At 42.1% G+C, this 25,668-nt stretch overlaps 2 protein-coding genes across 5 annotated transcripts in view; one reads left to right on the forward strand and one right to left on the reverse strand.

Annotated features, from left to right (window-relative positions):
• macrod1 (mono-ADP ribosylhydrolase 1) overlaps positions 1–25,668 on the forward strand; it is a 461,598-nt gene that overhangs the window by 98,757 nt on the left and 337,173 nt on the right. The gene's annotated exons all lie outside the window — the stretch shown is intronic.
• The window catches only part of flrt1b (fibronectin leucine rich transmembrane protein 1b), a 118,294-nt gene continuing 93,634 nt past the window's right edge, over positions 1,009–25,668 (reverse strand). For both annotated transcript variants that reach the window (XM_034181794.1, XM_034181795.1), the window contains exons 2-3: positions 10,899–11,665; positions 1,009–3,966 (exon numbers count right to left, since the gene is read on the reverse strand). In XM_034181794.1, the coding sequence (XP_034037685.1) occupies positions 1,759–3,951 (2,193 nt within the window). In that variant the 5' untranslated portion in view covers positions 3,952–3,966; positions 10,899–11,665 and the 3' untranslated portion in view covers positions 1,009–1,758. The remainder of the gene's footprint in view (positions 3,967–10,898; positions 11,666–25,668) is intronic.

The raw sequence follows: 25,668 nt of genomic DNA on the forward strand, positions 1-25,668 counted from the left end.
ACTTTGCAAAGCTGATGAACCTGCAGACTGAATCATCATGTGGCTCAGCTCCCAGAGTGCTTCTGGTTACCTTGGAAATTTCAGCTGTGTTGCACCTTTTCAGCTTCCGTTTTTTATTCAGAAAACAAATTTTCTGACTCTTTTTAAGTCTAACATACACAAGGGCACACAGATAAGCACAAGTAGATTTACTACTTAAACAACAGAAACGAGAACGGAAATGAAAACTACCTCGGGTGGAGTCGAACAATGACACTTGCTGTGTACAAGATAGTGGCCTTTGTTTAAAATAAATTTGATCAATGTTTAGATTTTTTTTAACTGCATTTTATGATTATTGTGTGTAATTAAAATGAGCCACAGTGTATTGTTATTTACTGATCACTTTAGATTCTGAGATGACTTTCCGGTTCTTTTGTTTTTTCTATGATTGTCTTGCCACACTTCTTTTACTCATATTTGCCTTATATTTCTGAAACATGTACTGTACAGTTTTAGTAAAGACAGATGATACATAAGATCGAAAATATTAAAAAACTAAAAATAATAATAACAATAAAAAATGGGAGTGGGCATATTTGACATGCAGTGATATCAGACAACCAAAAACTGTGCTGTAAATAAGTGTTCAATCTGTTATTATTCAGGAATCTGCTGAGGGCACTGAAGGTGATGCTGTGGGTAGAACATGAGCCACTGGAAGATGTTGCATTATTCCAGTTGTCACATCTTTCTATTCCAACACTCACATTCTCATTGCCTTATTTTCTGTTACTTTTGTCTGCTTGTTTACCTCCAGCTCCCACAAATGGTGCATCTTCTTTTCCACTTGTCTTCCCTTTTTTGTCTTTCCTTTTCCCCATTTTCTGCTTTATGCCAACACGTCTCTCTCTGCATGTCCATCACCAAAACAGCCACCATCTTTGCTTTTATGTATGCTCCCTCACTCCATCCGTCCATCTATCCATCACCCACCCCCCACCCTTCTCGCCTCCCTCTCATTAGTCTCCCCATGCTGTGGATTGTGTCTCCAGTCTCTGTCAGAACTGTTATCACTGCTGTCAGTTCCCTTGGTGAGAACAAAGTCGTCCTCTGCTCACGGCATCACAAAAGACATGAGAGAAATAAAAGGAAAGAGCCCCAGACAAAAAAGAGGAAAAAATAAAAAGGGAGGAGGGCATTAAACTGGGGGGCAGGAACACATCTTTTCATGTCAACCATGATGCATTGTCATCTGTGGGTTATAACAACCATTGATTTCTCTCTCTGTCATCCATTTATCTATACAGCACAGAGCTTACAGTTGGTAGGGAGATATGAGCACTATCTCTACACACTTCAAGAGCCTTTCCTCATAATATAAATATATCTTTTGCTAAATAAGGTATTCCCTAGAATAGCAACCTCAAATAAGTTACTGTGTATCATTATGAGTTAAGAAGCGTAGGTTTGAAAGACACTGAGATAGTGAAAAGAGAAAATGCAACCATTTATAATAAGTAGCGCTGAAACAAGAGTCTACTGTATTATGTAATATACAGCAGCAGAGTATAGGACTGTTACAATTGTCACTCAACAGCAATGGCAAATCCACGTAGCAGAAATCAGTCTTTCCTACTTAGCAAACCAATCAGAATTGAACCAGCAGAGGCACAGAGGGTACTTTGGAAACCAAGAACAAAACAGCCACTGCACAGGGATGATATCCTTAGAATTGACGCCTGGCAGTTGTGGCTTCAGGACTGTATCACTGTGTTATCACGTGTAGGCATAGTCTATGTCAGGGATGCCACCCTCTCTGTAGCCACGGTTGGTACCATAACTGACATGATGGTGACTTGTTTGGCTGAGAACAGTGCCATTGTGGCTACCAACTCCTTGGCTGCTCCGATAAGTCCCATTAGCTTGGGAGGATGAGGATGAAGATGGAAAAATGGTGTGGATGTAGGTGACATCCTCCAACTTTGGCTGCATGGGTTGATGCGCCATAGCTGTCATCTGAAACCCCGCAGGAGGGGATCGGATCTCCAAAATAGAAGTGTCTTTCTTGGTGCCTGACTCAACATAGTCATCATAATGTTTTCCACCTCGACCCCTGCTGTACGAACTGGAGTCTCCAGACACATAACCTGTTCTCTGTCCATACCAGCAGAATATACCAAAGATTAACAGTAGGCTTACTAAGGCTGTGGCACCCCCTATGATCCCAGCCAATGGCAGGGCTGTTATCTCTGAGTCCTGTCCTTCCTTATCTGAACCGTCTCCTCCTCTGCTGACCAAAGCCTCTCCAGTCTCTATCTGAGCACAGGCTGGGCCAGTGTCTTTATTATCCGTGTGCATGCCGCCAGCTCGAGATGCACCCATGCCTGCACTCCCAAAGGAAGGCTCTTGTCGTAGTGGCAGCAAGCAGATAAGGTAATGGGAGCGTGGAGTGAGTTGGGTAAGGAGATACTGTTGCCGCTCTCCAGGAACCAGAGTCTCTGTGATGGAACCAAGAGACTCGCTGCTACCCAACCTCAGCCAGGACAGACGAAAAGAGGGTGCTGGTTGTGGGCATAACCAGCTGACTAGCACACTGTCTGAAGAGAGAGGTTTCACTGTAAGCTCTAGGGTCTCTATGGACACTTGTCCCCCTTCACCTGGAGGCAAAGGCATAATCAGACCAGGACGTTTGGCTCGCAGGGTGAAAAGGGATCCTTGTGTGGGGACCAAAAGGGAGGTTGATGTTGTACTGCCATGGGGGACTATATCCACTGTATGGCCCCCTCCACCAACATTTTCTCCATCCTTTTCTGTTGGGGTTATCCCCACTCCAGCAATAGGACCAGCAGGAGGTCCTTCACACTGCTCCATTAGGGCGGTTAAGTCTTTGAGAGTCTGGCCCCTCACAACTTCAGGACCTTGACATGTTAGTCCCCTCACTGTCACTGCTGCACCTCGGCCATGTAGCCAAGCATGAAGCCAGCGAAGATTGCAGCCACAGTACCATGGGTTACCTCTCAACAACAGCATCTCCAGGCTTTCTGTGTCTTTCAAAAGCCCTCGTGGTAGACTGGTCAGATTGTTCCCTGATAGGTCCACCCTTTGAAGATGTCTCATCCCTTCCAGTGTCCCCCGTGGAATGTGAGTCATTCCATTGTCCTGCAAATATAGTCGCACAAGATGAGCTGAAGGTAAGTTAACTGGCGGGGACTGTAGAGCATTCCTGACCAATGAGAGCTCAGTCAAGTTGGAGAGACGGGAAAAAGTGTCATCAGCAATACGTGTGTTGGCCAGCAAGTTCCCATCCAGGACCAAACGACGTAGGGAGGCAAGCCCACGAAAAGCATGGGTGGGGATGGTGCTGATTCTGTTGTCATCCAGTCGCAACTCTTCCAAGGATGCTGGCAAGCCTGCAGGGATACTTGACAGGTGGTTCCGAGATAGAAACAGCAGTCGTAGCCGTGGTGTCCCAGAGAAAGCTCTCTCCTGGATGCTAACTGTGGATATGGAGTTATCATCCAAATGCAAACGTTCTAACAATGGTAATTTAGCAAGGGCTGAGCGCGGTAACGTTCGTATATTATTATCCTGCAAGTGGAGCTCTCGTAATGAAGGTGGGAGGTGTATAGGAAATTCATCCAACTGGTTGGCATACAGGTAAATCACCCGTATGGAACTGCTACGTTCCAGTGAAGGTGGCAGCCCTGCGTTGCTCAATCGGTTGCTTTGCAAATACAGCATGGCAGCTGTTAATGGTAATGGAGGAATTATACTCAGACCACGGTCGTTGCAGTAGACAAAACCCACATCGCAGCGGCACACTGAAGGACACGCAATGCTCTCATCTCCATCGCCTGTCTCCATGGCAATTGCTGCCGCAGCTAGTTCCAGCACCTCAGCTAATAAGGTGAGACACAACAGAAGCAGGAAGAGCCAGTCACGGAGTTCTGCTAGACTTTCAGCTGCCATGGTGGAGTACAGCGCCTGTGTATAAGAGAAGATGTGATACTGGTTAAAATTAGTATGAAGGCTATTGGCCTCTAATGGTAAAAAATGGCATGTGGGACTCTTGCATTCAAACAAAAAAGAAGAAAAAAACAAACAAACAAAAGCAAAACACAGTTCGGAAGTCCCAGACTGATTGACTGTACTAGGTATTGCACCTACTATCAAAAGTCAGCTGTTTGGAGATTGTGTACTATGGTCAAGGTAGTTGTCCAGTATAATATAGTAAAGCATCCAAGTGGAAGAGAAGTGGACATTTAGAGAAAGGGAAAGCAATGAGGGGTGCAGTGTGTGGTCATTGGAGATTATAAGTATCAGTGAAAGCAAGAACCGGCAGGAATGGAGAAAATTGGACTGTGACAGTTGCAGGGAGAGAAAATAAGGAAGGATGCAATGTTTCCAGGGTATAAATGAACTAGTATGGGTTGAGTGACATGAAAATAAATTGGAGCATGATTGGCGTGAAGGAGATCAGGCTAATTGCTTGTCATGTCTTTGATGGCTTTGAAGACAATAGAAATGATGGCTTTCTAACTGCTCCCTATATAACCCACAAATAAACAGAAAATGCAAGAATTCACAGATTCCTCATTATGTAGTCAAAAAATGGTAGACTCCATCAGCAAAACAAAGACACTCAGATAATATAAAAAGTACAGGTATTAAACAGTGTGTTTGCATATAGAACATAGTCATTGTACAGGATGACATGTATAATGCATGTTTCCCTTTGGTTGTTATTGTTTGTGAAATGTCTATAAATTATTCAGGATAGTAGCCCTGAAATCCCAAGAAATGTTTTAGCAAGCTGTTTTACAGAGAAGCATTTTTCTGCATGATTAATATGTCGATTGCATGAGTTTACAATTCCGATAAAGTGATCTTCATGCACTGGCATATACAGTGGACTATTTATAGCATATGAGTAATATAGAGTGGTGAAAGTTGTGGAGATTTCATTGTGGCATATTCTTGATTCAGTGCTTTGTTTTGGGTAGCCTGCGGTAGGAAAATGTGCAATGACGAGAAATGCCAGACATGATTTGACAATACATTTGATAAACAAATCCTCTCAAGACAAGTATTTTTTTCCTTCCCTTCTATGCATGCATGCACGTGTATGTGTTTGTGTATGTGAACTCAGCGCTAGATGCAAAATTACCCCTTGGCTGCATTCAAAATCCATGCAAAGCAAAAAAGAGATGGCAACAATAGGAAAGAGGAAAAAAGCTTGGAGGTGCAGGGAATAAGGGAGGCAGACAGGAGGAGAATTGGACAGTCAGAGGAAGAGAGAACAAATGAGTTCTTGAAAGTCAAAATTCATGCCGGTATTGCTATAAGACTAGTGGTTCCTCAGTGAGATAGATGTACAACCCCTGGCAAAAATTATGGAATCACTGGCCTCAGAGGGTGTTCATTCAGTTGTTTAATTTTGTAGAAAAAAAGCAGATCACAGACATGACACAAAACTAAAGTCATTTCAAATGGCAACTTTCTGGCTTTAAGAAACACTATAAGAAATCAAGAAAAAAAGATTGTGGCAGTCAGTAACGGTTACTTTTTTAGACCAAGCAGAGGAAAGAAATATGGAATCACTCAATTCTGAGGAAAAAATTATGGAATCACCCTGTAAATTTTCATTCCCCAAATTAACACCTGCATCAAATCAGATCTGCTCATTGACATTGACCCTATGCCATGACATTGACCCTATGTGTCTTTTTGCAAGGAATGTTTTTGCAGTTTTTGCTCTATGGCAAGATGCATTATCATCTTGAAAAATGATTTCATCATCCCCAAACATCCTTTCAATTGTCCAAAATATCAACATAAACTTGTGCATTTATTGATGATGTAATGACAGCCACCTCCCCAGTGCCTTTACCTGACATGCAACCCCATATCATCAGTGACTGTGGAAATTTACATGTTCTCTTCAGGCAGTCATCTTTATAAATCTCATTGGAAAGGCACCAAACAAAAGTTCCAGCATCATCACCTTGCCCAATGCAGATTCGAGATTCATCACTGAATATGACTTTCATCCAGTCATCCACAGTCCACAATTGCTTTTCCTTAGCCCATTGTAACCTTGTTTTTTTCTGTTTAGGTGTTAATGATGCCTTTCGTTTAGCTTTTCTGTATGTAAATCCCATTTCCTTTAGGCGGTTTCTTACAGTTCGGTCACAGACGTTGACTCCAGTTTCCTCCCATTCGTTCCTCATTTGTTTTGTTGTACATTTTTCGATTTTTGAGACATATTGCTTTAAGTTTTCTGTCTTGACGCTTTGTCTTCCTTGGTCTACCAGTATGTTTGCCTTTAACAACCTTCCCATGTTGTTTGTATTTGGTCCAGAGTTTAGACACAGCTGACTGTGAACAACCAACATCTTTTGCAACATTGCATGATGATTTACCCTCTTTTAAGAGTTTGATAATCCTCTCCTTTGTTTCAATTGACATCTCTCGTGTTGGAGCCATGATTCATGTCAGTCCACTTGGTGCAACAGCTCTCCAAGGTGTGTTCACTCCTTTTTAGATGCAGGCTAACGAGCAGATCTGATATGATGCAGGTGTTAGTTTTGGGGATGAAAATTTACAGGGTGATTCCATAATTTTTTCCTCAGAATTGAGTGATTCCATATTTTTTTCCTCTGCTTGGTCTAAAAAAGTAACCGTTACTGACTGCCACAATCTTTTTTTCTTGATTTCTTATAGTCTTTCTTAAAGCCAGAAAGTTGCCATTTGAAATGACTTTAGTTTTGTGTCATGTCTGTGATCTGCTTTTTTTCTACAAAATTAAACAACTGAATGAACATCCTCCGAGGCCGGTGATTCCATAATTTTTGCCAGGGGTTGTATAAATAAGCATGTGTGTACTTGAAACATCTTTTTGTGTTTACTTTTGAGTGTTTGTGAAAGAGAACTGGGTGATCAATAATCTTCTTGGGATGGGTGTTACTTGATATTTAAGAGTGAAATAGAGACATTTAGTTTCTTTTTTTAATATGTTTTCTTTTTTTTAATTAATGAGAGAAAAGGGAGAAGTGAAGGGACTTACTAATGATAGTATGCAGTGGTGGGCACAGTTCAGCTAATCCCATAGCAGATAATTATCAAAACTAATGTTTTTGCTATCGTTTTAGCTTTTCAGATAAGTTTTAAAACCATCATTGGACCAATTATCTTCCGATAAATTTAGTTCCGATACCTTTCAGTCCGATAACATTTTCTTTGCTGGTAAAGTTTACCGGTCAAAAATGTTTGTAAATCCTAAAATTTAGTCCGTTTGTTGTGTGTTTATAGCCACTGAGCAGACTGGCTGCCTGTCGCTTGCTGATGATGTCATCATTAAGCGCAAAACGTGATTGGCCGGTCGACGCAGGGAGCATTGTGGGTAGTGTAGTTCAGGTTCACTTTGCACATTACAGTGACTTGTCCACTCGACACAAAAACAAAACAGACTAACATTATTTTAACATTATTTTATATTTTTTCTTTGTGGCTGTAATTTAATCGCCAAGACTCGGTGGGGGAGAGTAGCTCTCACAGCACAGCTGTGTGTACTAGGGAGGGACTTTTCTTCACATTTAGACACTGTTTTGGATTTTAAAAAAAGGACGCTTTATGTAGATTATTTATTCAGATGAATCCCACTGAAACTAACAGGTAAGAATTTATATTTACTACATGTATTTTACTCTGCCGATCCATGCATTAATGGATGTATTTCGGTTGTTTAAGCCGCAGGGCTGAAAGCGTGTAAAAAAAAAAAAAAAAAAAAAAAAAAAGCAGCATATAAACTGTGACTTCTTATACTGTGTTTTACTGCTTTCAACAGATGATGACAATGTTTGGGGTTTTATTTTTTTGTTTATTCATTTTTCGTGTGTTCTTTGTGTTTGTGATCCTTGAATTTACCCAGCAGCCCCTGTGGCGCTTAAAGTGAAACTGGTTTATCAGAAGTCGACAGTGTAATCTGATGTGGCCGCGTCCAAATCAATACTAATACAATAACATGCTTTTGGAGGGCGGTAAGCATTTTCAGAGGCCCGATGTCCATGCCTCGTCTAACTTGGGCGAATATCTGTCATTTTTGGCGACTGGGCATGGAGGGAGGGACTCAGAAAATGCATACCGCACGACAACATGTTTGCATTATTATCACTTACTGAGATATACGAGGTCTATTAGAAAAGTATCCGACCTTATTATTTTTTTCAAAAACCATATGGATTTGAATCACGTGTGATTACATCAGACATGCTTGAACCCTCGTGGGCATGCGAGAGTTTTTTCACGCCTGTCGGTTACGTCATTCGCCTGTGGGCAGTCTTTGAGTGAGGAGTCGTCCACCCGCTCGTCGATTTTTTTCATTGTTTAGGAATGGCTCAGAGACTGTTGCTTTGTTTGATAAAAATTTTTTCAAAACTGTAAGGCACAACTGAGTGGACACCATTCAATAAATTCAGCTGGTTTTCGGTAAAAATTTTAATGGCTGATGAGAGATTTTGGTCTGGTAGTGTCGCTTTAAGGACGGTCCACAGCGCCTGACGGCGATCTGCGCTTCGAGGCGGCAGCGTCTCACCGTTTCAAGTTGAAAACTTCCACATTTCAGGCTCTATTGAAGCAGTAAGTCGTCAGAGAACAGAGAACTTTCAGAAGAAGTCGGCATGAGGAGTTTATTCGGACATTCCATTGTTAACGGTCATTTTGTAATGAAAGAACGTGCGGGCAGAGTCGCATGTCGGGCCGGACCCGACCGCGGGGGGTCGCGGCAGGAAAAACACCTCCGTTGGAAATCTTAACGGGCAAGTTGGAACATGCCCAAGCTGTTAAACAATTTCTCAGTTACTCACTTGTTGAAAGCCATTAAAAGCCGCCTGAATTCTACAAATGGTTTTCAACACGGAGGTGTTTTTCCTGTCGCGGCGCACACAGATTTGCCGAGTCGTCACGGAAACGACTCGGCGAATTTGCGCGTACGTCTTTCATTAAAAAAATGTCCTTAAACAGTGGAATGTCCGCATAAATTCCTCATGCCGGCCTCTTCTGAATCTTCTCTGTTCTCTCACAATGTCCTGGGTGAATTAAGCCTTAAATTAGGATGCTGTCAACTCGAAACAGGCCGACGACAGCGCCTGGAAGCGCTGCAGGACGTCCCGGTCCGTGGGAAGTCCTTACACCGACAGAAACACCCCATAATCTCTCATCAGCCGTTAAACTTTTCACAGAAAACCAGCTTAATTTCTTGAATAGTGTCCACTCGGATATTCCTCACAGGTCCAGAAAAATTTTTGATAAAGCAACGCGCGCCGTCTCGAGCAGCGTGTGAAACAAAGGAATTCAGCCGAGAGGGCGGGACCACATCTCACTCGAGGCCTGCCCACAGGGAAATGACGTCACCGACACGCGTGAAAAAACTCACGCATGCGCACGAGGGTTCAAGCATGATTGGTGTAATCGCATGTCATTCAAATCCATATAGTTAAAAAAAAATAAAAGGGTCGGTTTATTATCTAAGAGACCTCGTACAACACGTGGAATCGCATTAACAATATTTAATGTCATTTCAAAACGCACGACACCCAGCAAACGCGTACATAAAAAGTTGGCTCACTTTAACTTTTGTCGTGTCGGTTGGCACGCGCTGCTCTCCAAATTCACCAGTGCGTCCTCATCAAGCTGGCTGCTTTGGCAGCTGTTCATTGTCGTACTATCCATGAGAAAATCATCCGGAATATCCATATTGGGACCAACACACACTTCTCACCTTTTCATCTTTTCCTCTGTGGACAGTTGTTGGGCTGTGCGTTATGACGGCATTTGTTTACGCACAGCGGGCAGGTATGCCGATACTCGTTCGCTACTGCGGGCGGGTATAGCCAGGTAGCGTCGACGTAAATCTACGCTACCAGCCTAGCAACACCTCGGTAAAGTGATAATACTAATAGTTATCGGTTATCTATTATCTGTAATAAAGATAATTTTTTTTGCAGTTTATCGTCATAAAAGATAACTTTTCAGTTATCTGATTAATGGTTATCGAAGCTAAGTTTTTGGTTAGCTGTGCCCACCACTGATAGTATGTAAGGTTCTTAAGGAAGTGAAGTCCGTGCACTCACATGTACAAAAACATGCCAAGGCAGAAGCTGGGTCCATAATGGGGATGCTGTTTGAATACCAACTAGCATGTGTTTCTGGACTATCACCTGCCTTCACTTCTGCTTCATCCATAACTCTCTGGTGTTTGCAAACACACCCATTTTTTTTCTATCAGCATCTTCTGCCTTGTTGCTTCCCTTCGTTAACTCTTGCTTTCTCCTACTCTCTTTTTTTCTTCTTAAAACACTCCTTCCTGTCCACCCAGCCCTTCCTCCCTCTCATAATCTTTCATTATATCTACTGTCAGGTTTGTTTACAGAAAGAAGTGTGTGTGCTGTCATGCTCCACTCCTCTCCATCTCTCTTTGTAATCCGCTTTTATGTTTCCTCTCCAGTTGCCCATTGATTTCTATACACGGAGATAGGCTCAAATGGCTTCGGTTCAGTTCATCTAAACAACCCTCTTCTCTCTCCTCGGCTGCACGGTGACTTGCATTCAATTTTTCATTTGGATTGGGACCCCCACATCTCTCTTTTTTCCCACCCTGTGTTCCCCCCTGCCTCTACTTTCTCGCCTCCGCTTTTGCCTTCCTCTCTTTTTGTAATGTTCTTTTTCTCCCCAAACATTTAAATCATGATCGGAAATAAAACTCTTTGTTGGAGTAGGCAGCCAGATTCTTTTCTTCCCTGTTGCAGCTGAAAGCAAAATGGAAGTGTTGCGGTGTTGTGGTGAATGTGTATGCACGTGTGCGAACGTGTACAAAACATCTGATCAACCCCGAGTGTGATTGCAGAAGCCTTACTAACCTGCTTGATCTCTGCGCCTTTTGAATCCGCTGCAGCGTTGTTTTTCTGATGTCACAGGTTTGTGTGGTTGAGTATTGTGTGCCTGTAAGTGTGATTGAGGATCCTTGTGAGTTCAAGCAGTTTTGCAGTCTTTTTTTGTTGTTGTTGTTGACTCGTTCAAAAGTGTCGCCGAATTCCTTTGGGTGGTTGAATCTTCCCCTGCTTGGGTGACTGATGATGATAGCCTGTACTCGTGGGCTTCACAAGCAGCAACACCATCATGGCTCAAAGCCGCCTCGGCACCCACATTTGTGTGTAACGCCTGTTTCCTGCTGCCAAACACTGTTTCTTTGGATAAGGGGCTTTTAGGCCTGCCAACTTAAGTCATCTTCAGCAACATTCCACAGGCCTCATTCTGGAACCAGTGCTCCACACCCAGATGCTGTAGTTGGGCAAACTGTCAGACAATTTTCCTCAAGGGCCCTTCTTCGAAGTCAGAACCAATCCTGGATGTTAATGCAAGCAGAGGGTCATGCAAAAACACAACTCTGCTGTACCACTCTTGTTTTTAAGAGCCACAATGTTGTAATCAGTGAATAACAAGAAGGGGAATAATGAGTTTTTTCCACAGATAGCTAGCATTTAGTCCACTCTAACCAGCATGGTGATTGCCAATCACTTGAAGACTCCATTCAAACATTGGGGAAATGGTCCAGCAGCTCATGAGGTGCAGTTTCACTGGAATTTGGCCAAGAAGGAATTCAGGTTCCGTTTTAGAACACACCACCCTGAAAAGGAGCAGAAAAGGTGCAAATTAAATTTGAAGTTTTTATACAGATGCATGGCATTAGAAATCAGACTCTGGTGCTAAAACAGATTTGACAATTATGCAAGGCTTAATAATTAGATTTATTATGCAGAAAGATTTCAGGTAATTCATTTAGAAATTGCAATCTAATAAACATTTTTATTACGTTGTCCAATGAAGGTGTTTGATTTCTTGTGGGGATCAATTCAGACACTCATTTTCTCTTAAACAACTATAACTGTTACTAAATACTGCTGATAAACTACACTCAACAAAAATATAAACGCAACACTTTTGGTTTTGCTCCCATTTTGTATGAGATGAACTCAAAGATCTAAAACTTTTTCCACATACACAATATCACCATTTCCCTCAAATATTGTTCACAAACCAGTCTAAATCTGTGATAGTGAGCACTTCTCCTTTGCTGAGATAATCCATCCCACCTCACAGGTGTGCCATATCAAGATGCTGATTAGACACCATGATTAGTGCACAGGTGTGCCTTAGACTGTCCACAATAAAAGGCCACTCTGAAAGGTGCAGTTTTGTTTTATTGGGGGGGGGATACCAGTCAGTATCTGGTGTGACCACCATTTGCCTCATGCAGTGCAACACATCTCCTTTGCATAGAGTTGATCAGGTTGTCAATTGTGGCCTGTGGAATGTTGGTCCACTCCTCTTCAATGGCTGTGCGAAGTTGCTGGATATTGGCAGGAACTGGTACACGCTGTTGTATACACCGGTCCAGAGCATCCCAAACATGCTCAATGGATGACATGTCCGGTGAGTATGCCGGCCATGCAAGAACTGGGACATTTTCAGCTTCCAAGAATTGTGTACAGATCCTTGCAACATGGGGCTGTGCATTATCCTGCTGCAACATGAGGTGATGTTCTTGGATGTATGGCACAACAATGGGCCTCAGGATCTCCTCACGGTATCTCTGTGCATTCAAAATGCCATCAATAAAATGCACCTGTATTCTTCGTCCATAACAGACGCCTGCCCATACCATAACCCCACCGCCACCATGGGCCACTCGATCCACAACATTGACATCAGAAAACCGCTCACCCACACGAGGCCACACTCGCTGTCTGCCATCTGTCCTGGACAGTGTGAACCAGGATTCATCTGTGAAGAGAACACCTCTCCAACGTGCCAAACGCCAGCGAATGTGAGCATTTGCCCACTCAAGTTGGTTACGACGACGAACTGGAGTCAGGTCGAGACCCCGATGAGGACGACGAACATGCAGATGAGCTTCCCTGAGACGGTTTCTGACAGTTTGTGCAGAAATTCTTTGGTTATGCAAACCAATTGTTTCAGCAGCTGTCCGAGTGGCTGGTCTCAGACGATCTTGGAGGTGAACATGCTAGATGTGGAGGTTCTGGGCTGGTGTGGTTACACGTGGTCTGCGGTTGTGAGGCTGGTTGGATGTACTGCCAAATTCTCTGAAACGCCTTTGGAGACGGCTTATGGTAGAGAAATGAACATTCAATACACGAGCAACAGCTCTGGTTGACATTCCTGCTGTCAGCATGCCAATTGCACGCTCCCTCAAATCTTGCGACATCTGTGGCATTGTGCTGTGTGATAAAACTGCACCTTTTAGAGTGGCCTTTTATTGTGGGCAGTCTAAGGCACACCTGTGCACTAATCATGGTGTCTAATCAGCATCTTGATATGGCACACCTGTGAGGTGGGATGGGTTATCTCAGCAAAGGAGAAGTGCTCACTATCACAGATTTAGACTGGTTTGTGAACAATATTTGAGGGAAATAGTGATATTGTGTATGTGGAAAAAGTTTTAGATCTTTGAGTTCATCTCATACAAAATGGGAGCAAAACCAAAAGTGTTGCGTTTATATTTTTGTTGAGTGTATGATCATAAACTCCCATAAATACATCATTTAAGTATTTATTTGTTTGAATAAAAATAAAAAAATCTGTGGCTGTCAACAGATCATAATGGAAAAACATCAACATTTATGAAGAAAAGTGTTAAACATTTCAGCTGTAGCTCAAACTCCAACCACTCCAGAAATCTTAACTTTGCTTTTATGATTGTCTTGTGTTAGTCCATTTATCAACGGTACCCTTTGTTTATAGAATTCAAAACTATCCTGTACATCAGTGAGAAAGTGGAAAAAAAATCTCTCCATCAACATGGTCAGTGTCATCCTGCCATCATGTTAATATTATATAAGTTCTGCCAGTTGCTTGTACTGTTATTGTTTCATTATTAGCAGTCGTAATGGTGGAAGTAGTGGTAGTTTTATTCATTCATTCTCATATTTGGATTCCATTGTCCCATGTATAGCACCTAATGGAGTTGTCAGGTTTTTTTCTTCAACTTTTTTGGTTTCTGAATTCTTTTTCAGATAATTTTCACAGAATATTGGTTATCTCTGCTATGGACAATTTCTCATCACTTTTTGGCACTTGGTTAATGACTGATAACTGGAAGGTAGACAAACAGGCATAAAATTGGAACCTGCATCCAATTTTGTTGGTGTAGGTAAATGGTAAATAGACTGCATTTATATAGCACTTTCCCAGCTGCATCAGGTGCTCAAAGTGCTTTACAAATTATGCCTCACGTTCCCCCCGATGTGAGGGTGTTGCCATACAAGGTGCTCACTACACACCGGGAGCAACTAGGGGATTAAGGACCTTGCCCAAGGGCCCTTAGTGATTTTCCAGTCAGGCTGGGATTTGAACAGAGGATCCTCTGGTCTCAAGCCCAACTCTTTAACCACTAGACCATCACCTCCCCTAAGTTAGGTAGCGGAGGTGATAGGTAGGTAAATCCATAACAGAAAAATTAGTGATTGAGGCACTTTTGATTGAGATTAAATGCAAAATGTACACGAAATTGGCTTTTCAATATTAAATTCAAATGTCCACAAAATCCACAATCCAGATCAGATCCGGATAAAACTTTGTCAGGTGACAGTGAGTGCCAGTCTGCACCTCACTTTCAAATATGAGAGTGAATGGGGCATGTTTGATTAAGATATAATGAAAAATATACATTAAACTAGCGCGTTGTTTCTTTCTTTCTTTCTTTATTTTAGACACTATGTGGTTTTCTAATTTCAATTTATTTTCTGAAATGAATACATCCATCCATTTTTATACCTGCTTACTCCAAATATGGGTCACAGGGGGGCTGGAGCCTATCCCACCAGTCATAGGGCATGAGGTGGGTACACCCTGGACAGGACACCAGTTGTCGCAAGGTTGAAATGAATAAATGAACTGGAAAAAATAATCTGCACCAACCAAAGACTTTGGTTCTGATGGTCAATGCAGTGTGTCCAGTGTGTCTTTTGACTCATACTGCACCAATCAGAAAATTGGCACAGCAACTCATGTTTATCTGTTGCATAAATAATTTGCTTTTAAGAGGCACAAATGGCCAAGAATGCATTAGCATTTCATATATAATTTTAAATCAGCTTTCTTGAAATATTACTAAGAATTAATGCTGATTCAACATTCACAATATGAAATGTTAAAAAGAACAGCATTAGTAATTATCCCCATCAGGGTGCTTATACTTTTTAAAATTAAGTACCTCTTGAAATACTTCCTGAAGGTCATTCTGCATATACACAACATTAAGTCTGCACCGGCCACAATTGTCCCATTAAGGTAAATTCATGTTTTATGTCTTTTAGCCAGTAACCACCACTTGCTAAGTGCCGCTACATTGTGTGCTGAATAAAATCCCAAGTGATCACTGAGCTTAGAAATATATAAGGGTTTCATCAGTTATACTGAGTGTAAAGAGACGGATTCATCAAGGCCATTAACTGCTCTGTTGCTCACATTCGCTTGTTCACTTCATTCCAGAGTAAGTAGAGTACATATCCAACTGGGAAATTATCATGCAGTTTGCTTAAACACAAATAGAGACAAATAAAGCTGTCCTCATTTTCATTTTTAAAGGACACATTTAGTAGCTGAGAACTTGTTCAACAGGCTTATGTGGTGGATGTGTTCTTAAAAAGTGTTTTTAAAAACAATTGGAATATCAGCTAAATACACACCGCCCCTGCCCATTCTCCATGTAATGTGGAGTTGCATCAGGAAGGGTGCCCGGCGTGAAGCTTGTGCCAAATCAATACGCAGATCCATCTCAGATCTGCCGTGGTGACCTGAAGTGGACAAAAGTGACACCGAAGGAACATACCAATCTAAGGGGAAGGTTTGACTGATTCCTCAAAAGCAAAGGAATGAAATAGTGTCTGTGATGTGGCAGTGAGGTGGTTGGAGAGTAGGTAGTAAATTTTATTTTATTTTTTAAGAAAACTGTTTCAGAATGATTTTGGTTTACTTGGGGGGGGGGTGTATAAATAAATCCTACACAGGCCCCGAGGCCCCTTGGTGCCTGTACTTATCCCCAGATGCTGTAGCGTTACATCCTTTGGATGGGACAGTGCACATGAACTGGGTACAGACAGGTATTGTGCGCTACCAATTCTGCTCTACTGGGCTATGGTACATTGTATTTAAAAGTACTTAAATGCCTCTAGCGTTGGGACCAGGAGGCAGAGCTGTGGTCTTATACACCTCTCTGCAGCTTCTCTCCCCCTGCCATCCCCCTATTACCCCATCCCCGTAGAGACGGTGCCTGCTCCCAGACCACCAATAACTAGCAAAAATCTATTTAAGCATAAAAATTCAAAAAGAAAAAATAATATAGCACCTTCAATTGCACCACAGACTAAAACAGTTAAATGTGGTCTATTAAACATTAGGTCTCTTTCTTCTAAGTCCCTGTTGGTAAATGATATAATAATTGATCAACGTATTGATTTATTCTGCCTAACAGAAACTTGGTTACAGCAGGATGAATATGTTAGTTTAAATGAGTCAACACCCCCGAGTCACACTAACTGTCAGAATGCTCGTAGCACGGGCCGGGGCGGAGGATTAGCAGCAATCTTCCATTCCAGCTTATTAATTAATCAAAAACCTAGACAGAGCTTTAATTCATTTGAAAGCTTGTATCTTAGTCTTGTCCATCCAAATTGGAAGTCCCAAAAACCAGTTTTATTTGTTATTATCTATCGTCCACCTGGTCGTTACTGTGAGTTTCTCTGTGAATTTTCAGACCTTTTGTCTGACTTAGTGCTTAGCTCAGATAAGATAATTATAGTGGGCGATTTTAACATCCACACAGATGCTGAGAATGACAGCCTCAACACTGCATTTAATCTATTATTAGACTCTATCGGCTTTGCTCAAAAAGTAAATGAGTCCACCCACCACTTTAATCATATTTTAGATCTTGTTCTGACTTATGGTACGGAAATAGAAGACTTAACAGTATTCCCTGAAAACTCCCTTTTGTCTGATCATTTTTTAATAACATTTACATTTACCCTGATGGACTACCCTGCAGTGGGGAATAAGTTTCATTACACTAGAAGTCTTTCAGAAAGCGCTGTAACTAGGTTTAAGGATATGATTCCTTCTTTATGTTCTCTAATGTCATATACCAACACAGAGCAGAGTAGCTACCTAAACTCTGTAAGGGAGTTAGAGTATCTTGTCAATAGTTTTACATCCTCATTGAAGACAACTTTGGATGCTGTAGCTCCTCTGAAAAAGAGAGCTTTAAATCAGAAGTGTCTGACTCCGTGGTATAACTCACAAACTCGTAGCTTAAAGCAGATAACCCGTAAGTTGGAGAGGAAATGGCGTCTCACTAATTTAGAAGATCTTCACTTAGCCTGGAAAAAGAGTTTGTTGCTCTATAAGAAAGCCCTTCGTGAAGCTAGGACATCTTTCTACTCATCACTAATTGAAGAAAATAAGAACAACCCCAGGTTTCTTTTCAGCACTGTAGCCAGGCTGACAAAGAGTCAGAGCTCTATTGAGCTGAGTATTCCATTAACTTTAACTAGTAATGACTTCATGACTTTCTTTGCTAACAAAATTTTGACTATTAGAGAAAAAATTACTCATAACCATCCCAAAGATGTATCGTTATCTTTGGCTGCTTTCAGTGATGCCGGTATTTGGTTAGACTCTTTCTCTCCGATTGTTCTGTCTGAGTTATTTTCATTAGTTACTTCATCCAAACCATCAACATGCTTATTAGACCCCATTCCTGCCAGACTGCTCAAGGAAGTCCTACCATTATTTAATGCTTCAATCTTAAATATGATCAATCTATCTTTGTTAGTTGGTTATGTACCACAGGCCTTTAAGGTGGCAGTAATTAAACCATTACTTAAAAAGCCATCACTTGACCCAGCTATCTTAGCTAATTATAGGCTAATCTCCAACCTTCCTTTTCTCTCAAAGATTCTTGAGAGGGTAGTTGTAAAACAGCTAACTGATCACCTGCAGAGGAATGGTCTATTTGAAGAGTTTCAGTCAGGTTTTAGAATTCATCATAGTACAGAAACAGCATTAGTGAAGGTTACAAATGATCTTCTTATGGCTTCGGACAGTGGACTTATCTCTGTGCTTGTTCTGTTGGACCTCAGTGCTGCTTTTGATACTGTTGACCATAAAATTTTATTACAGAGATTAGAGCATGTCATAGGTATTAAAGGCATTGCGCTGCGGTGGTTTGAATCATATTTGTCTAATAGATTACAGTTTGTTCATGTAAATGGGGAATCTTCTTCACAGACTAAAGTTAATTATGGAGTTCCACAAGGTTCTGTGCTAGGACCAATTTTATTCACTTTATACATGCTTCCCTTGGGCAGTATTATTAGACGGTATTGCTTAAATTTTCATTGTTACGCAGATGATACCCAGCTTTATCTATCCATGAAGCCAGAGGATACGCACCAATTAGCTAAACTGCAGGATTGTCTTACAGACATAAAGACATGGATGACCTCTAATTTCCTGCTTTTAAACTCAGATAAAACTGAAGTTATTGTACTTGGCCCCACAAATCTTAGAAGCATGGTGTCTAACCAGATCGTTACTCTGGATGGCATTTCCCTGATCTCTAGTAATACTGTGAGAAATCTTGGAGTTATTTTTGATCAGGATATGTCATTCAAAGCACATATTAAACAAATATGTAGGACTGCCTTTTTGCATTTACGCAATATCTCTAAAATCAGAAAGGTCTTGTCTCAGAGTGATGCTGAAAAACTAATTCATGCATTTGTTTCCTCTAGGCTGGACTATTGTAATTCATTATTATCAGGTTGTCCTAAAAGTTCCCTAAAAAGCCTTCAGTTGGTTCAGAATGCTGCAGCTAGAGTACTGACGGGGACTAGCAGGAGAGAGCATATCTCACCCGTGTTGGCCTCCCTTCATTGGCTTCCTGTTAATGCTAGAATAGAATTTAAAATTCTTCTTCTTACTTATAAGGTTTTGAATAATCAGGTCCCATCTTATCTTAGGGACCTCATAGTACCATATTACCCCATTAGAGCGCTTCGCTCTCAGACTGCGGGCTTACTTGTAGTTCCTAGGGTTTGTAAGAGTAGAATGGGAGGCAGAGCCTTCAGCTTTCAGGCTCCTCTCCTGTGGAACCAGCTCCCAATTCAGATCAGGGAGACAGATACCCTCTCTACTTTTAAGATTAGGCTTAAAACATTCCTTTTCGCTAAGGCTTATAGTTAGGGCTGGATCGGGTGACCCTGGACCATCCCTTGGTTATGTTGCTTTAGACGTAGACTGTGTTTCATAATTATTGTATGGCCTTGCCTTGCAATGTGGAGCGCCTTGGGGCAACTGTTTGTTGTGATTTGGCGCTATACAAGAAAAAAGTTGATTGATTGATTGAAATGTGCAGAATTTAGTTTGTGTAATCACAACACCTAGATATGGGTGAAAATCACACACACACACTGTATGTAAGTTTTGAATATCGGAGCAAACGCTATGAAATCATCTAACTGGAATTGGTGAGTGATTTTATTTGATATTTAATTACATTGATAATTCCATTTCTAGCACCAAAATAGTTCATCCACACGAATAAAGGTATAGTAAAGATTTGAAGAATTTTCAGAAACCAATCTCATACCAAACCGCGATTTTTAAACTGAGGTGTGAACCGGACTGTGACTTCTATGTACTATGACATCCTTAATACATATACAGCGGGTAAAATAAGCATTGAATGCCTCATCATGTTTCTCAGTAAATATATTTCTAAAGGTGCTATTGACATGATTTTTTTTTTACCAGATGTCAGCAACAACCCAAGTAATCCAGCACATGCATCAACCCATAGATAATCCATAAATTATGTGTAATAATGTAAAATCACACAGGGGAAAAAGCATGGAAAAGCCAGGTATCATTTGAAATCTATCAGTAATTAGAAAGCAATCCTGCCCCATGTCACTCTAAATTCATATAAGACCCAAAAGGTGCCTCAATACCAAGATGTCACACAAAAAATATCTCATGATGGGTAAAAGCAAAGAGCTCTCTCATAATTTTTACAGCCTTATTGTTACAAAACATACTGATGGTATTGGTTACAGAAGGATTTCTATACTTCTGAACATTCCAGTGAACACTATGGGCCATAATCTGAAAGTGAAAAAGAACATCATTTCTCCATAAACTGGCCATGACCAAGTGCTGACCGACTGAGGACCGAGGACAGACAGAGGAGTGACAAGAATTATCAGGAGAGTTGTCCAAGAGCCAAGGACTACTTGTTGAGAGTTTCAGAATGATCTGGAATAGCAGGTACAATTGTTTCAAAGAAACATCAAGTAATGCACTTAGTGTAGGTGACACCAAAAATGTGCACAAATAATCACTAAAAATGATGAACTGTTGATATTAAAAAAAATCCTGAACAATAAAAGTCGATGATAAGTGTGCAGGTGAACGATAAACAGCTGTCTGAAGCCTGCGCTCTATTTCAGCCCTCAGCCACGGCCATATTGCTACATCATCACTAGACCGGCACTTGCTGATTCAAGCCCAAATCAATTGTAAACATGGCGGAGCTGTTTTTGGACGATTTTTTATAGTGTGGAGCTTTTTTTTTCTTTTTTTTTTTTTTAAGTCCAGTCTGACGGTGTTTTGAAGAAGCTGTGGAGGGCACAGCCTTATGGTTTTGAGCTTTTGACAATGAGAGGGAGAAGAAACCTTGGAGGAAAACCTTCAGTCTGACAACAGTGACGATATTAGCAGAGTTCAGAACACAGAATGGTGAGTCTAAAAATAAATAAATAAATAAAAAATGCAGGTGGAGATGAGGAACTTTTTTGCCAGCTCTTTGGTCATAATCAACTGATTAAAAAAAAAAAAGTTTTATGATCTGTGACATCAGTAAAAAGTGATGAGGAAGTGTGGATTTTTTGTTTATGATTTTTTTTCCCTGAGGCATTCTCAGCTGAGAGACGTAGTCCCTCCAGCGTGTCCTGGGTCTTCCCCGGGGCCTCCTCCTGATGGGATGTGCCCGTAACACCTCTCCAGCAAGGTGTCCAGGGGGTATCTGGAAAAGATGCCCGAGCCACCTCAGCTGGCTCCTTTCGATGTGGAGGAGCAGCGGCTCGACTCTGAGCTCCTCCCGAGTGACCGAGCTCCTCACCCTATCTCTAAGGGGGTGCCCAGCCACCCTGAGGAGGAAACTCATCTCAGCCACTTGTACTCGCGATCTTGTTCTTTCGGTCATGAGCCAAATCTCATGACCATAGGTGAGGGTCAGAACGTAGATCGATTGGTAAATTGAGACCTTTGCCCCCTGCTCAGCTCTCTCTTCACCACGACAGTCCGATACAGCGACCGCATCACTGCAGACGCTGCACCGATCTGTCTATCGATCTCATGCTCCATCCGTCCCTCGCTCGTGAACAAGACCCCGAGATACTTAAACTCCCCCACTTGAGGCAAGGACACTCCACCGACCTGAAGAGGGTAAGGCACCTTTTTCCGGTCGAGAACCATGGCCTCGGATTTGGAGGTGCTGATTTTCATCCCGGACGCTTCACACTCAGCTGCAAACCGCCCGAGTGCATGCTGAAGGTCCTGAGTTGTTGAAGCCAACAGAACCACATCGTCTGCAAACAGCAGAGATGAGATTCTGTGGTTCCCAAACCGGACCCCCTCTACACCCTGGCTGTGCCTAGAAAGTGTGTCCAGTGTGCCGTGACCAGGACGAAAACCACACTGCTCCTCCTGAATCCAAGGTTCGACTATCGTTCGAATCCTCCTCTCCAGTACTCTGAAATAGACCTTACCAGGGAGGCTGAGGAGTGTGATCCCCCTGTAGTTGGAACACATCCTTCGGCCCCCCTTCTTAAACAGAGGGCCCACCACCCCAGTCTGCCCATCCAGAGGCACTGTCCCCGACCGCCACGCAATGTTGCAGAGGCGTGTCAACCAAGACAGTACCACAACATCCAGAGACTTAAGGTACTCAGGATGGATTTCATTCACCCCAGGAGCCTTTCCACCAAGGAGCTTTCTGACCACCTTGGTGACTTCGGCCTGGGTGATGGATGAGTCCACCTCTGAGTCCCCAGTCTCTACTTCCTCTTCGAAAGACGTGACAATGGGATTGAGGAGATCCTCGAAGTATTCCTTCCACCGCCCGACAACATCCCCAGTCAGGGTCAACAGCTCTCCACCCGCACTATAGACAGTGTTGGCAGAGAGGCGTCAGACAGTTTGCCAGAATTTCTTCGAGGCTGACTGATAGTCCTCCTCCATGGCCTCCCCGAACTCCTCCCAGACCCGAGTTTTTGCCTCGGTGACTGCACAGGCTGCAGCACGCTTGGCCTGCCGGTATCTGTCAGCTGCCTCCGGGGTCCCACTTACCAACAAAGACAAGTAGGACTCCTTCACACCTGAGCAATGCATGTGACTAGTTTCTCCATACAGGAGGCACCTTGAAGCTGTCATTACCAAAAAAAAAAAAAAAAAAAAAAAAGGCTTTTATATGAAGTATTAAATGAATTACAGTAAACATGTTCAAAAATTTTTACCTTTGTCATTCCATTTTATGACACATAACTTAATTTCTGTACTTATTTGTTTTGGTTTCTTTGCATGTGTGGATTACTTGGGTTGGTACTGACATCTGGAGAAACTTTCATGTCAATGGCACCTTTAGAAATGTATTTACTGAGAGAAATGGTCATGTGTTGAATGCTTATAAGTGAGAATAGTCCACTTTGAAGTTTTGTATTGTAAGACACTACAGCCATCCTTATTATGTTCATTTATAGTTCATTCATCTGTCATAACACACAATGATTAATCCCCTTTATGCCGTCGTACTTTGAAGGCCAAAGATTGTCAGTGCCTTTGAAGTCAAGTGATCATTCATATGAAGAGTGAGTTTTACTTTGATTTTGTCAGCCATGTTTTACAACTCTCATTTTAAAATATATCCATGTAGTTTAATTTAAAATATATCCGATTAATTGTTTACATTTCTGTTCTAAAACAAATTCTACACAGTTTTTGTCTTCTGCAAAGAAGTTTTCTGAGTGCAGTGGGAAAGATGTGAATATTGAACATAAGCAGCATTTCTGCCTCTCACAGTTATTGCCCATTAGATGGCATTATGTGAACCTCAATCTTAAGTGTCTGGGCTGTCTTTAAAATATTGTGGGGTGGATTTTGAGAAGGTAATCTAGCTAATCCCTGTGGAGGAGGAGACTGAAGAAAATGGGAGCATCACAGAATTTGTTGGCACAAGGTATAAGAAGGCAAATGCCACACATATCACCTGAAGATATTACTTAACCTCGAATTTATTCATATTACACAAAGCCATTTTATACAAATTAAACCTGTGGGAGGATTTTAGATGCACCATTACAGACTAAGCCAACTTTTGCTGCTTCATAAAGCTTTTCCATCCACTTTGAATTAGTTGATTAGTGTAGTTAACCATATGTGATTATGATAAGTATATTAATTTGTACTGCCACAAATAAGAAGAGGTTGAGAGGGAATAGAAAATTTGAAAAATCTAACAAAAAGGTTTGCAGTGATCCCCACATTTACTTTGACCTCTGTTTCTTTGCAGACTTCTTCTTCTTCGTCTTTCGGCTGTTCCCATTAGGGGTCGCCACAGCAGATCAATCGTTTCCATCTCACCCTGTCCTCTGTATCTTCCTCTGTCACACCAACCACCTGCATGTCCTCCCTCAGCACATCCATGAACCTCCTCTTTGGTCTCCCTCTTCTCCTCCTGCCTGGTGGCTCCATCCTCAGCATCCTTCTCCCTATATACCCTGGGTCCCTCCTCTGCACATGTCCAAACCATCTCAATCTCACCTCTCTGACTTTGTCTCCAAACTGTCCCACCTGAGCTGTCCCTCTGATATGTTCATTCCTAATCTTGTCCATTCTTGTCACTCCCAAAGAGAATCTCAACATCTTCAGCTCTGCCACCTCCAGCTCCGCCTCCTGTCTTTTTGTTAGTGCCACCGTCTCTAAACCATACAACATAGCTGGTCTCACTACTGTCTTGTAAACTTTCCTCTTCACTCTTGCTGATATTCTTCAGTTACAAATCACTCCTGCCACCTTTCTCCACCCAGTCCACCCTGCCTGCACTCTCTTCTTCACCTCTCTACCACACTCTCCATTACTATGAACAGTTGACCCCAAATATTTAAACTCATCTACTTTCACCACTTCTACTCCTTGTAACTGCACTATTCCACTGAGCTCCCTCCCATTCACACACATGTACTCAGTCTTGCTTCTACTGACTTTCATTCCCCTTCTCTTCAAAGCATATCTCCACTTCTCCAGACTAGACTCAACTTGCTCTCTACTCTCACTACAGATCACAATGTCATCTGCAAACATCATAGTCCATGGGGACTCCTGTCTGATCTCATCCGTCAACCTGTCCATCACCACTGCAAACAAGAAAGGACTCAGAGCTGATCCTTGGTGTAATCGACTTCCACCTTGAATGAGTCTGTCATTCCTACTGTGCATCTCACTGCTTTCACACTATTCTTGTACATGTCCTGCACTACCCTAACATACTTCTCTGCCACGCCAGACTTCCTCATACAATACCACAACTCTTCTCTTGACACCTTATCATAAGCTTTTTCTAAGTCCACAAACACACAGTGTAACTCTTTCTGCCCTTCTCTGTACTTCTCCAACAGTATTCTCAGAGCAAACATTGCATCTGTGGTGCTCTTTCTCTGCATGAAACCATACTGCTGCTCACAGATCTTAACCTGTTTTCTAAGCCTAGCTTCTACTACTCTTTCCCATAATTTCATGCTGTGGCTGATCAGCTTTATGCCTCTGTAGTTACTGCAGCTCTGCACATCACCCTTGTTCTTGAAAATAGGAACCAGCACACTTCGTCTCCACTCCTCAGGCATCCTCTCACTTTCCAAGATTTTATTAAACAATCTGGTTAGAAACTCTACTGCCATCTCTCCTAGACATTTCCATGCCTCCACTGGAATGTCATCTGGGCCAACTGCCTTTCCACTCTTCATCCTCTTCATAGCAGCCCTCACTTCTTCCTTGCTAATCTCTTGTACTTCCTGATTTACAATCACCACATCATCCAGCCTTTTCTCTCGCTCATTTTCTTTATTCATCAGCTCTTCAAAATGTTCCCTCCACCTTCTCAGCACACACTCCTCACTTGTAAGCACATTACCATGTGCATCTTTTACCACCCTAACCTGCTGCACATCCTTTCCAGCTCTATCCCTTTGTCTGGCCAATCGATACAAGTCCTTTTCTCCTTCCTTACTATTCAACTTCTTGTACAGCTCGCAATATGCCTTTTCCTTCGCTTTTGCCACTTCTCTTTTCGCCTTATGCTGCATCTCCTTGTACTCCTGTCTACTTTCTTCATCTCTCCAACTATCCCAAAACGTTTTCGCCAACCTCTTTCTCCTTATGCTTTCCTGGACCTCTTCATTCCACCACCAAGTCTCCTTGTCTTCCTTCCACTGTCCAGATGTCATACCCAGTATTGTCCGAGCTGTCTCCGTCACAACATCTGCAGTACTTTTCCAG

Source organism: Thalassophryne amazonica, chromosome 11 (assembly GCF_902500255.1).
Source record: "Thalassophryne amazonica chromosome 11, fThaAma1.1, whole genome shotgun sequence".
Lineage (NCBI taxonomy): Eukaryota > Metazoa > Chordata > Actinopteri > Batrachoidiformes > Batrachoididae > Thalassophryne > Thalassophryne amazonica.